The sequence below is a fragment of the Prenolepis imparis genome, unplaced genomic scaffold, assembly GCF_030444845.1.
Source record: "Prenolepis imparis isolate NDT839.2.m4 unplaced genomic scaffold, iyPreImpa1.0 SCAF_7, whole genome shotgun sequence".
NCBI lineage: Eukaryota > Metazoa > Arthropoda > Insecta > Hymenoptera > Formicidae > Prenolepis > Prenolepis imparis.
Window position 1 is genome coordinate 5,119,934 of NW_028141165.1, and position 15,960 is coordinate 5,135,893.

The 15,960-nt window shown below is 33.6% G+C and overlaps 2 protein-coding genes across 3 annotated transcripts in view; one reads left to right on the forward strand and one right to left on the reverse strand.

Moving 5' to 3' along the window:
- The window catches only part of LOC145938035 (uncharacterized), a 190,277-nt gene that overhangs the window by 127,049 nt on the left and 47,268 nt on the right, over positions 1 to 15,960 (reverse strand). Inside the window, exons 2-3 of one of the 2 annotated variants that reach the window (XM_083041358.1) lie at positions 10,771 to 10,972; positions 10,621 to 10,662 (exon numbers count right to left, since the gene is read on the reverse strand). In XM_083041358.1, coding sequence (XP_082897484.1) covers positions 10,621 to 10,662; positions 10,771 to 10,838 — 110 coding nt within the window. In that variant the 5' untranslated portion in view covers positions 10,839 to 10,972. Of the gene's footprint in view, positions 1 to 10,620; positions 10,663 to 10,770; positions 10,973 to 15,960 lie in introns of those variants that run through there. The other variant, XM_083041359.1, reaches the window with a different exon arrangement.
- Positions 2,444 to 15,596, forward strand: LOC145938039 (uncharacterized). Its single transcript, XM_083041364.1, has 4 exons — positions 2,444 to 2,681; positions 14,504 to 14,664; positions 15,304 to 15,411; positions 15,488 to 15,596. The coding sequence occupies exons 1-4, from the start codon at positions 2,568 to 2,570 to the stop codon at positions 15,594 to 15,596; spliced, it is 492 nt and encodes a 163-aa protein (XP_082897490.1). The 5' UTR covers positions 2,444 to 2,567.

The following is a 15,960-nucleotide window of genomic DNA, read 5'->3' on the forward strand; positions in this document are numbered from 1 at the left end:
TGAAAAAATATTAATCGAGTTTAAACAAATTTTATATTATTTTTTAATAAACATAAAACCGAAGAATGGCGCGCGCGTAACGCGCGCTTGTGTTGTTCTAGTCCTTTATAAAAACGAGATTATATATACATATATAGGTATATATATATAGAGCGATTCGATAATAATCGCCCCACTCGTCGTGTGCAGGTAGAGCGGATTAAATTGACAAGGAAAATTTTCTTTTGTAATCTTCACAATAATTAAGAAAAAATTAATTAAAAAAGCGCGAGCACAAGCGAGGAGAGACAATTCCACTAATTAACAGTTGCTGGGCGCAATATATTCTTTGTCGCGCGCGATTATTATAGGGCGATTATTATCGGATACCCTATATATAACGATATTTCACAATCGGTGGATAATTTGCTGTGTCGGCCGATAGATGGCTACAAAATCTTCTAATATATATTATTTAATTTAATAATCACGAAAATTGACCAAAGAAATCTTGCATTTAAATTCAAACTAAAATATAATACACAGCTGTAGTGTTTAGAGCACGATAATTAAATTAAACTATTAAAATTTTATAAGAATCGAGATTAAAATAACATCATCACCATGTGCGTTTCTCGATAAGGATAATACCGATACAGTTTCTTTATAAATAAGAAGCTGGAGAATATTCTTTCGGGTAGTCTGATATCTCCCAGGGAATCGTATCTGGATGTTATATGAAGACCTACGTAATTTCTAAGTCCCTTGGCACACAATATCCAGTATGCATTTATTCGTCACAGAACGTGCCATACACTCTCTATACTCCGCGGAGAGAGGGAAATTGTGTTGCCAACCAGTGATATTTCTGATATTATTAGATTAGGGTATAGAATAGCTTTGCAAGAAGGTCTAAGTGTCAACTGTCCAGCAGAACTGAAGCGATAACTTTGACTATCTATTTTATTGAATTGTATGGCTTAATTTTTAAATATTAAGTACTTACAAAATTTCAAAAAAGTAGTGAAGAAATAAATGTTTAATAATTTTTTTTAAATTTAATTTTATCGTGCAAACATTTTTACAGTTTTAAAATATTAATTTTTTGACGCTCTATAATTCTTTTCTTTAATAATATCAACGTGATACAATCAATATTTCCGTAATAATTCAAGGTATGCAAAATAGCAATTTACAACTTTTCAAAGTAAAGTAGACTAACCATGTATTACGCAAATATAGAGTGACAAGTAATTTCCGCTGACAAAACTTGACACTTACGTACGGTGGCACGAAGTTGAGTTAGCGTTATCATAGGTATTAAAGTCAGCGCAAATGATGTCGGTCAGCCAACACAGTTTAACAAAAATAGGGCATATGCCACTTTGTAGCACCTCTTGTGAACACTATTACGTGCCTACGGTCAGTGCACAAAGAGAGATCAAAAATTAAAAATCGAAAATTAAATCAGTCAAGTGCAAAGAGTACATAGTTGCAAACACTTTGATATTTACTATGATAATGTTTCGGCATTGGAATTTTTTAATTTCTATTTTTTTATGTTTTTCTCTAGAAGCTTAACAAATTTATGTATATCTATTGCGAAATATTTTAGTGTATATGTGTTGTATAATGTGTGATAGTTAATATTAAAAATGATTTTTATAATTTTTTTATAAATATAATTTTTAATGTGACTATATATGACTATAAATTATTATATATTTACTAAAATATTATAAATAAAACCAATAAATGAATACATTTACTTCTGGTTGAAAGAATTTCATAATTTTGAACTTTATAATTCGTTTATAAGATATTTCACCGATTAATTAAATTGCATTGCAGCGGTTGAATGAATAGCCGAATATCGAATGAAATTGATGGGCGAATGGAAGAAAGGATTCGACGAATACGATCGATTCGTATAATCGGGAAACTTGTCGCGCAGAAAATCATCGCGTTTAGTTCGAACGTAAATTAAGCACAATCGGTGTATCTCGCGAACATACACATTAACCGTGTGTGTAGATTTTAATGAAGGCGACAAACTAACTCTGAATTATAACGCAAATAATCTGTTATTCGAAATGCAAATACGACAACGAATACAGTTAGGCGTGTTACTTATATATAGATTATCGATTGGTGCCTGAAGGCACTTAAAGGCCAATGCATCCTTTATACAACGGCAATAACTTTCGCAGTTACACTCGGTCGAAATTAAGCGACCGTTGTATCTCGCGGAACTAACGCTAACCAGGCTTCTCCATAATTCGCAAACGAGTCGGACGACGAGTCGAGGAGGTAAGGAGGTCGAAAACAGGTAGAGGGGTAAGAGGAAGGGATGCCCGGCTTTACATTGTAAACGTCCGCGTGAGAGATCGTGGTGGTTGTTTGAGGTAAGCGTCGGTGGATTCGTCGGCATAAAGCGTGTCACGTCCGACGCACAGAACTCGAAACGGATTTCACAATATAACTTTGTCCTAAGAACTCCTCCTCGGCCCTGTGTGAGTCTTCTCACCCTCTTCCGTCATCCCCTTTCTGTCTTTCTCCGACCAAGACGCGAAACAGTGCAGCTGATTATGCGCCTGTCATTCTCCTGCGGTGTCTACTTCATCCTCCTCGCAAACTTGGGATTTGCGCACTCTGGAAGGCCGATCAGGGCACTAACCTTCCGCAAAGGCAGCACTTTTTTCGTAAGTATATCACATGACATTCTCTCTCTTTCCTTTTATTTATTATTAGAAATACACAAGCGCGCGCTACGCGTGCGCCAATCTTCAGTTTTGTATTTTAAAAAAATAATATTTCTAAAAAAATAATATTTTTTGACAGAATCAGCTGATAACTGTCAGAAAATATTAATCAAGTTTAAAGATTCATAACATATTATTTAACACATATTATTATTTTAAATTTTATAACATATTATTATTTAAAAATTAAATTAGCAAATTGACGCTTTAATCAGTTAATTTCTGTAAAAGAAAAATACTATAGCGTTAATTTGCTAATTAAATTTCAAAGTAATATGTTATAAAAATTAAAATAGTAATAATGTTGTAAATAATATGTCATAATGCCTTATGTGCAATTAATATTTTTTGACAAAAATTAGTTGATAACTGTCAAAAATCTTTAACTAGTTTAAGGAATTAAAACATATTATTTATAACATTATTATTTTAACTTTTATAACATGCTTTTATTTTAAAATTTAAATAGCAAATTAACACTTTAATCAATTGATTTCTGTCAAAACATATTAACCAAGTTTAAACAAACTGGTACCAAGCAGACACCAGCGTACAAATTCTATTATTTAATATATATAATTTATGTATGCGCAGTATAAGGTCCGCGCGGCTACAAAGTATCAATTCTTAATATTATAAAGCAAGCCAAAAATTCATTTGTTGTATATTTCGATAGTACATTGTTTGCAGAATATTTTGGTACCAAGCAGACACCAGCGTACAAATTCTTTTATTTAATATAAACTAGAACAACACAAGCGCGCGTTACGCGCGCGCCATTCTTCGGTTTTATGTTTATTAAAAAATAATATAAAATTTGTTTAAACTCGATTAATATTTTTTCATAGAAATCAACTGATTAAACCGTTAATTTGGTAATTAAATTTTAAAATAATATGTTAAAATATTAAAATAGTAAAATGTTGTAAAATTGTAAATAATATGTTATAATATCTTATTCTCGATTAATATTTTTTGATGGAAATCAGCTGATAACTTTCAAATATATTAATCGAGTTTAAAGTATTATAACATATTATTTAAAACTAATATTATTTTTTTAAATTTTATTTTGAACAAACTGTCAAACTGCTAATTCTCGCGATAACAGCCTCTCGATGCTACGAATATATCACACAACGTGAATCTTGACACCCAATAAGCATCGCGGAAAAGCGACAACAATAAACTTTGATATATGCGAGTATCGATTTTACATATCTTTCTTAGAAAAGAAAAGAATTCAACCTTTTTGTCACGCAATTACTCTGCCATGACCATAAAATATTAAATTCGAGTCAAAAATAATAAAATAATAACTCGCACTTTATATATCGTAATTTTATTATGCGCAAAGTAAGAATGTAGAGAAATTAAGTAATACGAGTAAACAATTTCTCACTACCTTTAGCCTTTTCGTCGCGCAATCATTTCATCATTAACATAAAATCATAAATGCGAGTCAAAAACAATAAAAAAATAACACGCACTTTATATATCATAATTTTATTATGCGCAAAGTAAGAATGTAGATAGATTAAGTAGTACGAGTCAACAATTTCTCACTACGGTTAACCTTTTCGTCGCGCAATCACTTAATCATTAACATAAAATCATAAATGCGAGTCAAAAACAATAAAAAACAACACGCACTTTATATATCACTAGAACAACACACAAGTGCGCGCAATGCGCGCCCTATTCTTCGATTTTATATAAAAAACATATTTTTATATAAAGTTTGTTTCAACTTGATTAATATTTTTTGATAGAAATCAGCTGATTAAAGCGTTAATTTGTTAATTAAATTTTAAAATAATAGTATGTAATAGCAATTATAAAATAATATGTTTTAAATAAAATGTTATAGTACATTAAACTCGATTAATATTTTTTGACAAAAATCAGCTGATAATTGTGCGCCGTATGGGGTCCGCGGTTTAAAAATATTAATTTTCAATATTTTAAAGCGAGCCAAAAATTAATCTTTCATATATTTTATCAGTACATTGTCTGCACATTTTGATGGTACCATCAGCATACCAGCTTACAAACTTTTTGATCTAATATACGTAAAATGAATACGCGCCGTAAGGGGTCCGCGATTTAAAAATTTTAATTTCCAATTGTTTAAAGCGAGCCAAAAATTAATCGTATATATATTTCAATAATGTATTGTTTGCAGATTATTTTGGTACCATAAGCATATTAGCGTACTACTATTTTAATCTAATAAACGTAAAATGAATCCGCGCCGTATGCGATCCGCGGCTTAAAAATTTCAATTTTCAGTATTTTAAAAAGCGCCAAAAATTATTCGTATACATATTTCAACAGTACATTGCCTGCACATTATGATGGTACCATCACCATACCAGCTTACAAACTTTTTGGTATAATATACGTAATATAATTGTGCGCGGTATGGGATCCGCGGCTTAAAAAATTTAGTTTTCTATATTTTAAAACGAGCCAAAAATTAATCGTATATAAGTTTCAGTAGTGTATTGTTTGCAGATTACTTTGGTACCATAAGCATATCAGCGTACTACCTTTTTGGTCTAATAAACGTAAAATTAATCCGCGCCGTATGCGATCCGCGGCTTAAAAATTTCAATTTTCAGTATTTTAAAACGCGCTAAAAATTATTTGTTTACATATTTCAACAGTAGATTGCCTGCACATTATGATGGTACCATCACCATACCAGCCTACAAACTTTTTGATATAATATACGTAATATAATTGTGCGCCGTATGGGATCCGCGGCTTAATAAATTTAGTTTTCTATATTTTAAAACGAGCCAAAAATTAATCGTATATAAGTTTCAATAGTATATTGTTTGGAGATTATTTTGGTACCATAAGCATACCAGCGTACTACCTTTTTGGTCTAATATACGTAAAATGAATCCGCATCGTATGGGGTCCGCGGTAAAAAAATTATAATTTTCAATATTTTTAAACAAGCCAAAAATTAATCTTTCATATATTTCAACAGTATATTGCCTGCACATTATGATGGTACCATCACTATACCAGCCTACAAACTTTTTGGTGTAATATACGTATTATAATTGTGCGCCGTATGGGATCCGCGGCTTAAAAATTTTAATTTTCTATATTTTAAAACGAGCCAAAAATGAATCGTATATAAGTTTCAATAGTGTATTGTTTGCAGATTATTTTGGTACCATAAGTATACCAGCGTACTACCTTTTTGGTCTAATAAACGTAAAATTAATCCGCGCCGTATGCGATCCGCGGCTTAAAAATTTCAATTTTCAGTATTTTAAAACGCGCCAAAAATTATTTGTTTACATATTTCAACAGTACATTGCCTGCACATTATGATGGTACCATCACCATACCAGCCTACAAACTTTTTGGTATAATATATGTAATATAATTGTGCGCCGTATAGGATCCGCGGCTTAATAAATTTAGTTTTCTATATTTTAAAACGAGCCAAAAATTAATCGTATATAAGTTTCAATAGTGTATTGTTTGCAGATTATTTTGGTACCATAAGCATACTACCTTTTTGGTCTAATAAACGTAAAATTAATCCGCGCCGTATGCGATCCGCGGCTTAAAAATTTCAATTTTCAGTATTTTAAAACGCGCCAAAAATTATTTGTTTACATATTTCAACAGTACATTGCCTGCACATTATGATGGTACCATCACCATACCAGCCTACAAACTTTTTGGTGTAATATACGTATTATAATTGTGCGCCGTATGGGATCCGCGGCTTAAAAATTTTAATTTTCTATATTTTAAAACGAGCCAAAAATGAATCGTATATAAGTTTCAATAGTGTATTGTTTGCAGATTATTTTGGTACCATAAGCATACTACCTTTTTGGTCTAATAAACGTAAAATTAATCCGCGCTGTATGGGATCCGCGGCTTAAAAATTTTAATTTTCAGTATTTCAAAACGCGCCAAAAATTATATATTCATAATTTTTGGCTCGTTTTAAAATATTGGAAATAAAAATTTTTAAACCGCGGACCACATACGCCGCGGATTCATTTTACGTATAATAGATCAAAAAGTTTGTACGCTGGTATGCTGATGGTACCATCATATTGTGCAGATAATGTACTGTTGAAATATATATTAGAATAATTTTTGGCTCGTTTTAAAATATTGAAAATTAGAATTTTTGAACCGCAAACCCCATATCACAAGTTAATGGTGAACGATTACATACGGAAAAGTATTGCCAAGAGAATTTGTTTAAAATTGAAATAACAATTAAATTAAAGAGGCAACATAGTTGATGGGGAAACTGCCGGAAACTAGTTTTTATCGTAATATACTTGGCACGAAAAAATTAATAAACGTAAAATTGACATTTTATCAAATTTGGACGGTCTGGTGGGAATACCATCGATTTAACAATTTTCCACACGGGAACCGTAACGCAACAATTATAAATAAAAGGCAAACGTGTGACGGATCTGTTATCTGTCTTAGAGAAATAGTTGGCGAACGAGTTGCGATAAAATTACGCGATAAAATTATGCTGTGTAATATGATGTAATTTTTTAATTGACATTTGCATATCGCGACTGTTTCCAAGCACGTGGCCAGCAATTTAATATCACATATAAATGTAATATTGCATCCGTAGCTAAAGGAGGATCAAATGCTGAATCTCGATGGTGTAGAGAAAGTGAAGATCGCAATAATCTCACAGAGCATTTCGCGAATGATTGTCCCCTGCTTTGACTCTCCGAATCGAAATTCTAACGTAGCAGATATATGTATATTACCATACGTTCGAAACGTGTAGTTCAACGTGACACCGAAAATATCGTAAGGATACTTTTGTGAAATATAATGTATATATTTGTATAAATATAATATATATTCTGCTCGATCGAACTTGTCGCGCGAAGAATGTCATCGGAAATATTTTGCATCTGCGCGGCAAAATGCGGCCGAATGATATATCATTTTAAATTAATTACATTCTCATTATCCCGTTGGACGAGAATATACGCGAAAATATATCCGTCCGACGAAGAGATTTGCGGAATTTTTTACGCGAATTCCCGTGCACGCAGTAATTCTCTCCGATTATTTCGGTTTTTCTGCCATTTATTTTTGTACAAATCGCATCCTTTCTTTCTCTCCCTTTTTCTCCGTTTGTCTCTCCCCTCGCACCACTCGCTTTTCACGAATTTCGATATTCAAATGCAATGAGGTGCTTGCTTTTTTCGTCTTTCGCGAAACAGCTGTGCGCGAAACGCGATATAATAGAAAATATCTTCCTCACCTTCCGTAATTTATACGATTCCGCATCCGGCTTCGTTAAACGTAGCGCAAATAAATCTTATCCTTTTGAAAGTACCTGTTACATGACGCCTCTGAGAATAAACTTGCGTGTTAGATATCGCAATATCAAATTTTTCGACAGTCGTAAGCGGTATTTTTTTAAAACTTATCGAACGGACGTGCTCCCTGCTGCGTTTATTCCCTGTTGAATTTTCTTTTATTGATAGTCAAAACCGAGAAATTTATTTCTCGTTAATGCGAAAGAAAGAAGGGAGTTGTTGAAGTGTATGTTTTAAATATTAAAAATAATATAGAAAGAAATCTACACGATTGTGAGTGATTAGAAAAATCTACTCTAGGATTCAGCATCATCATGAATCGCAATCGTATGATTTTCGATCGTTTTATAATTAATTGTGAATTATTCGAAACGTGCGTTTGGAAAAAATGCGCGAATACTAATATTACATTTTACGGAATGTAATAAACTGAGTTCTCGCGCGGTATTAATGAACATATGCGAATTAATCCTACCTCCAGGATTGTGTGCGAGGAGTATGAGGAAAGAAGGGGAAGACGTAAAATAGATGGAAATCCATCTATTTCACTTCCGTGAAAAAAGCATCACTTCCAATTTCGACGTATTAAAGGAACATGGGTGCATCAATGGCAGGTAAATGGATCGCTCGTTCGAGCGGGTCGTAAAAAGCCATATAAGAATCAATGTTGGATAACATCCCGTATCATCCGTGCCGGTGCATAGCGCGGTACTGTTTATGCAGCGTCTGGTGTGTCGTTGCAGAGAGAAAGAGAGAGAGCACGAGGGGTGAATTTATGCGCTATATGTATGTACATGGGGCTCGCTATAATGTAAACCGATCGGGGCTCCGTCCGTATTTTCGCTTTAAAAGGCACGAAGCCGCCGGATGACGGATATATTTTGAAGCACGATGTAGCTCGGGCCATTAATACAGGATGAAGCTTCCGAATTTCCAAGTAATGATAAGTACGTACAAACCAAAAGATGAGATCCAAATTGATGGAAATTTTCCCCCGATGGAAGTCGGGGATATCGCGAATGCGCAGAATATGTAATGCTTCGTCAAAAGGCATGATATGCTCATACTAGTGTCAAAATTGCAAAATTGCGAAAGTCTCTTGTTTTCGTATTTTATTTTCGTTGTCACAGCACACGTCAGTCTTTTCTCCTCTATATCATATTTCCGAAAATTCTCGATACTTATATTTAATAATGTCCCTCAATATACGAGAATTACATGTCAAAAATAAAAATCCGCCTGCGATCTGCATCTGACGGGATGAAGAAAGCGATTCTGATTTATAGAGACGCGTGCAATCGTGATTATGAATAATATTATAAATGCATTATTTTTTAAAATAATAATTAATAAAATTTAACGCAACGAGCAGAAAGGAATAGTCTTTGTTCTCTAGGAAAATAGCAGGTGTCTCTCGAAAGATCCGAGTATTTGGGCCAACTTGTATATACTTGACAGAAGAATTATGCAACTCGTGATGATCCGGTGCACTTACGACGAAGTGCACCGCGATATCGATGATACGCGCCGTGTTTACCATGTACATTATCCGATGTACAGAGCGGGAACAGGGCTTAGGATCAATATGCATGAATCAACGTTGTCTCGTTACAACCCTTTAGCGCCAACATATATGACAACACTTGACAGATTATTTATTATTATTCTAATCGACACTGTGTATTATTTATGCACATAAAAAAATGTTACATTAAATTATTTTTAAGAAAATGATGTTTTGGGAAACAGAGGCTGCAATCATGCACTTTGTGTCATATGAAAATTGCTCGAATAAATTTGGTCAAATTTAAAAAATTGATCGATGTATATCATATGTTTGTAAGTTTATAACTTTAATTTTAAAACAATATCCTTTTCTAAAAAAGATATGTAAAGTCGATACTCGCATATATCGAAGTTTATTGTTGTCGCTTTTCCTCGATACTCATTGGCTGCCAAGATTGTGCGTTATATTCGTAGCATCGAGAGGCTGTCATCGCGAGGGTTAACAGTTTGACAGTTTGTTCAAAATAAAATAAAATAAAATAATATTAGTTTTAAATAATATATTATAATATACCTTATCCGCGATTAATATTTTTTGACAGAAATCAGCTGATAACTATCAAAATATTAATCGAGTTTAAAGTATTATTTAAACATATTATTTAAAACATTATTTTATTTTGAACAAACTACTAATCCTCGCGATGACAGTTTCTCGATGCTACGAATATAACGCACAATGCGAATCGAAATAGTTAATCAGCATCGGAAAAGATGCAGCAATACTTACAAGAATCGACTTAACGTGCCTTTTTTTAGAAAGGGATGATTATAATATTTTAAATTCGATTAATATTTTTGACAATTATCAGAGCTGATTTTTGTCAAAAAATATTAATCGCAGATAAGATATTATAACATATTATTTAAAACATATGTTACTATTTTAATATTTTCAACATATTATATATATCCGCATTACCGCTATAGAAATATTATAAAATAAACAATTTCTCACTCACCGATAGGTGCAATAGCGGAGTTGTAGTACACAGCACGTTGATCTGAAAATAAAATATTCAAATTATGTATATACATATGTGTGTGTCGAATATCTCATAAATCATCTCATAAATCAATGCAGTTTAGAAAAAATGTTTTATTTTGCATACCTCACAGTTGCCCCGATGTCGCCCGAAGCCTCCCCGGGCCTCCTCCTCCTCTCTTGGTCGACCGTCATTGCTTCTTCGAAGTATTCACGACACTCGCAATAATTACGATTGCCCGACACTTTACACGGTACTCCCGACACGCGAAACTTTACACGGTACTCCCGACACGACGCGCGAATCGCACTGTGTATCGCAATGCTACCTGTAACAAATAAAATACATACATATATTAGAATAATCTCAGTATTTCGCATTATAACATACACAATATAAATATGTAAGCTAGAATTAACAATAGATATATCCACGGATCGCAACACATTCGCGCGCGCGAAAACAGATTAAGAGTTGGGTTAGCAAGAGATTTTGCATCGAATTTTTCGCGAAATATGCGTTTCGAACAATTACGACTACATATTAACGTTGAAATTATGATATGCGATTGATAAATATTACAATACAAAAGTTAGAAATCGTTTCTAACGATTATGCTTACTAATTAATCACAGCGGGACGCAGCTCCAACTGCCTGATACTCGCGGCGTTTCGATAATGGCCGAGGCTACAAACATCGGCAACTTCATTCTAATAGCGCGCGCGCGATACTATATACATGACTTAATATTAATAATTAATTCAAATTCGAAGGAGATTCGTTCGAAAAGATATATATAGCTTATACCATATATGACAGTTGTTTAAAATAAAATAAAATTAAATAAAATTAAATTAAATTAAATTTTTGAATAAAATGGCGCGCGCGCTTATGTTGTCTAGTCAATTCTAAAAAATACACGTCAAGTCACATAAAAAAAGTCCATCCATTTTAAGGCAACGAATTTATGATATATCATATATTTGTTATATTTTATTTTGTAATATCTTTATGGTGTTGCGTATCTTTTACGTCCAGTATTGGTCACCTCTCTTGCATAAATTATCTGTGTTTTGGATCATTTAATTATACAATATTAGATCTATTTTTGTATTGACTTTGACTGCATTTATTTTGACATATAGATGCAGAGACGCAGCTTTGATCGGAGATCGAGGAAAGAAAGATGGTTAATTATTATCACAGGCAAATAAGCGTAAACATTTTATCCTCGTTCATTTGATGTTATTTTATTATAACTTTGCTTTAACTGATATAAAAGCTATTAAGTTATCACACACACAATCAAAATTAATTAAAGTTTCTATGATAATATATAATATAGTATATAGTAAAATGTAATTTCTAAGAAATTAAAATTAATTTACATTGCATATAATTTAATTGATTATAACTTGGCTTTACATTAATTAAAGTTTATTAATATGTAAACATAGACGGTTGGGCTATAAAAAATTAAGATAAAATTGTTTTATAAAAATAGTTATCACTATTACAATTAAAATATAAATAAGTCATTTGCGACTCGTGCTGTGTTTTGGGTATTTGGTTTCCCCTTCGGGATAAACTTTTAGGATAAACCTTAAAGATTAACCAGGTACGGAGCCCTCCAACCACGTCAAGGTGTACCCGTTGGGAGGATTAAATCTTGTATTATAATATACATATAATCTAGAATTTTTATTTTATAATTGAGAGATTATCTATATCGCATTCCTCTTTTCCTTCGATTAAAAGAGATGCAATGTAAATATAAAAAAAAACAAATCATTAAGTCTCGATTTCGTTTTTTTAATTAAAAAATAAACTATAAAATACATTTTGAAATTTTATATAATAGAAATAAAATATTCAATGTATTAGAAATTAATTATCAGTCATTTGATCGATTGTTACTCGTGATAAGAGATTATATTCCGTTATATTCTCGAATATAAGAAATGTACATAAGAAACATTAAAAAAAATAATTATTATCGTTATTTTTTGCATACTAAATGGTTCATTTTTTGGATATCTTTTAAAGTTGCGACGACAAATGCACAAAGTTGCGCGACCGTCACGTTCTCCGTCCATCTAGCTTTCTTATCTTCTTTCTTGCAAGTCCGAAGACGCGTTTTGGAAGCAGTAGAGCACTGCCGGAAAATTATAGACACACACACATATGTATGTACACACATCCAACGATCTAGCACACATACATATTTCGTCTCGATGGGCTGGCGCGAGGGGCGCATAAATCCGATCGCCTTATCGTATTTTCGGCCGTTAAGAAACAGAGGTGGTAAGGTGGCGGGACGCGAGCGTCTGACAAACGGCTTGCCAGATCCAGGCGACACCATCCTTCTGTCGCGTTTACACGGGAGAAATACCAGGGCGCGATTCAACCCGCGGGTTAATAGGCATCGCGAATGGAACCGGCACAGTTCTATCCCCGTTGGCAGCTTCTTGCGCGAGGAGGAAATACGTCGAGGAGATCAAGCGCGATTCACAAGGATAGACGCACTAGTGAATAACTAGTTGAGAACTATTGTTAGATAATTCAGTATACACGTCTCGTTGTACGTATAGGATACACGATGTAGGATATATATTCCACGTTTTGATGTCTATGATCTTAAATGCTACAATGAAGACTTTGTTATCCTTGGCTTTCTATCCAGATTTCAACAGTTTTGCGCCAACAATTTATATAAATTTTGTATATATACATATATATAATATTATAAATATTTTATATTATATATAAATATGTAAATATTAATTATTACATATAATTGCTGTTTCTATATATTCAGTATTTTCTATATATTCAATTTCTATATTCAGTATTTTCAAATGAAAGAGAGTGAGAATGAAGAAGACACGTCAAGCAAAATTATAATAAAATTTACAAAATCTCCGATAATCTCTCAAATATTTTTCTAAACTCTTAGGACAAATTGGTGTCCGAGAACTTTATTTACGCAAGAGATCGATAAGTGGAGCGGAAAATTTTCTCGCTATATTACTCGCGCGAATAATGAGGGAATAATTCGTAAGAATCACGGTGACGCAATTTTACGATAAGTATCTCGTTATTTATAGGCAAACGTAAAGATAAAATCACGAGGGGTGCGATCCCTACGGGGAGAAGAAAATAACAGGCGGCGCAAAAGAATTACAGTCACAGAGTACGCTGTTTTTGCCTTAGATAGGGAAATAATTTACAATATAGAATATAATTTGAATAAGATGAAAATAAGGTTTTCCGGCAATTCCGGACGGCGAATTGAACGGTCGATCGAAAATTCAGAAAATCTCTCTCTCTCTCATGAAGATTACGACGGGAATTTCATATATTCCCACGATCCTTTGATACAAAGTTATGATTTCGAATTCCGCAGATGAAATTTCGCGCGATTTCCAGCGCGCGATTTCGCGTCCCTCCTTTCGAGCCTGTTCTTAAAGGAGTCTTTCATATATACGCAGAAAATGTGTGCAAAATTTATTTAAAATTATTTTACTTACGATAACAAACAATGATAAACTTCAAAAAATTAAATTGCAAATATTCGAGATTACCAATTTCGCATTATTCAACTATCTATTCCATCAGATTTTGATTTATTCAGATATATGTATGGAAATATTAAGTCATTAAAATATATATTTGAAATAGTAGAATATTTAAATATATCTATTTCTCCAGAGTATTCTCGCAATTACCCACTTTATACCCTCAGCTGTGTCATCTCGTAAGACGTCTACGCGAGAAGTTGGACTCTCGTTTGACCGACACACAGTCGAACGTTAAAATAACTCCGGGATTCACGGGTGAATAAATGATATCTTTCAGTATCGGCTGAACTACAAGATAAACTCGCTCCCTTACACGACCATCTTCGCGCAAGCGTCGGGTTTTAAGGCGACATGGCAACTGCCATCCGCTGGCGACTCCTCTCGCAACATCCGGTCCGCGCCTGACATTTACGAGTGCGCCGAGCTCGTGTACGAAAGGTAAATACTATAAATAGTCGGGGTTGCATTATGCAAGAACGGTAACAATATCGGGAGCGAGGGAGAGAGAGAGATGGGTCCGATGGAGTCGAAGGGTCGGTGAAGCGGTTAAGACCGAGGGGTGGCGCGGGGATGTATTTCCGGCCGACTGACCGAAGACATCCGTTGCCAGCGGGATCGCAGGCAACCACCAATGTGGTGCAATGCCGTCTTCCGTGCCGTCGACTTCTGCTGAAGTGTAGTGCTTGCTCGGAACTTGCCAGACGCACACACGATCTTGGAAACTTAATTTAAAACATTCCCAACACGCAATTGATACCACGGGGGCAATTAGAATAACTGGGCTAAACTGGGTGGATTCACTTCGCAATAAATATTCCTATAATGATCAATTATTTTTCGATAATTTCGAGTCCTCCCTAACAAGTTTTTAACGCTTATTGGATTTACGTTAAATCATCATTTCTCAATATCATTGAGAAATATCGCGCAGTTCGTTTCAGTATCGTAATTACCGTGATTGAGTTGAATTCATTGGTTGTAATTGGTACTCCGGTTTTATCTCGATAACGCATCTCTCTCTTTCTCTCTTCTGGTTGTGTTTCAATAAATTGATCGATTACGATAAATATGTTTCAGTCACGGTTTCGACGGTCGTTCTTGTTTACTGAAGAACGTTTGCCAAGTGTTACAATATGCGAAGCGACAGGACGGCGTTATAGGAAAGATATTGAAGTTATTCGCGGGGTGAGTGTTGAGATATATTAATTTTAATTACATTATGTTAATCGTCGACGTGTTAATCGTCTTTCGTTGCTTTCAGATCGTACGTTAATAATGATACTTGGCACGAAGATCCGCTGTTCTGTGAACGCCATTCCAACAATTGTCCTCTAGAATTAATCGGATTTAACAGTTTTACAGAGAGCTAACATTTTTTCGAGTATTAGAAAGTGCGAATTATCGAGTAACTATTTCTTTATCGCAAACAAAACGGATAGACAATAATATATTGCGATGTAATTCTTTTTATAAAATTAATTTTATAATATTATTTATCACACATTTCGATAGAGAAAAATCGAGCTGTTGTTTTCTTATTCAATGTTCGAATATTATTGCGACGATAATGATGTTGTGAATGTGATGCATGTTAAAAACGGAGCGACATTATTCACAGAAGAAAACGAAGAAAGTAAATATACAGTTATGTATAGTTGAGCATAATATAAAATTGTCGTGTTGACCCGAGGTTGCTGCTAGTCGTTTTTGTAAGAGATTTTATTTTTCACATTG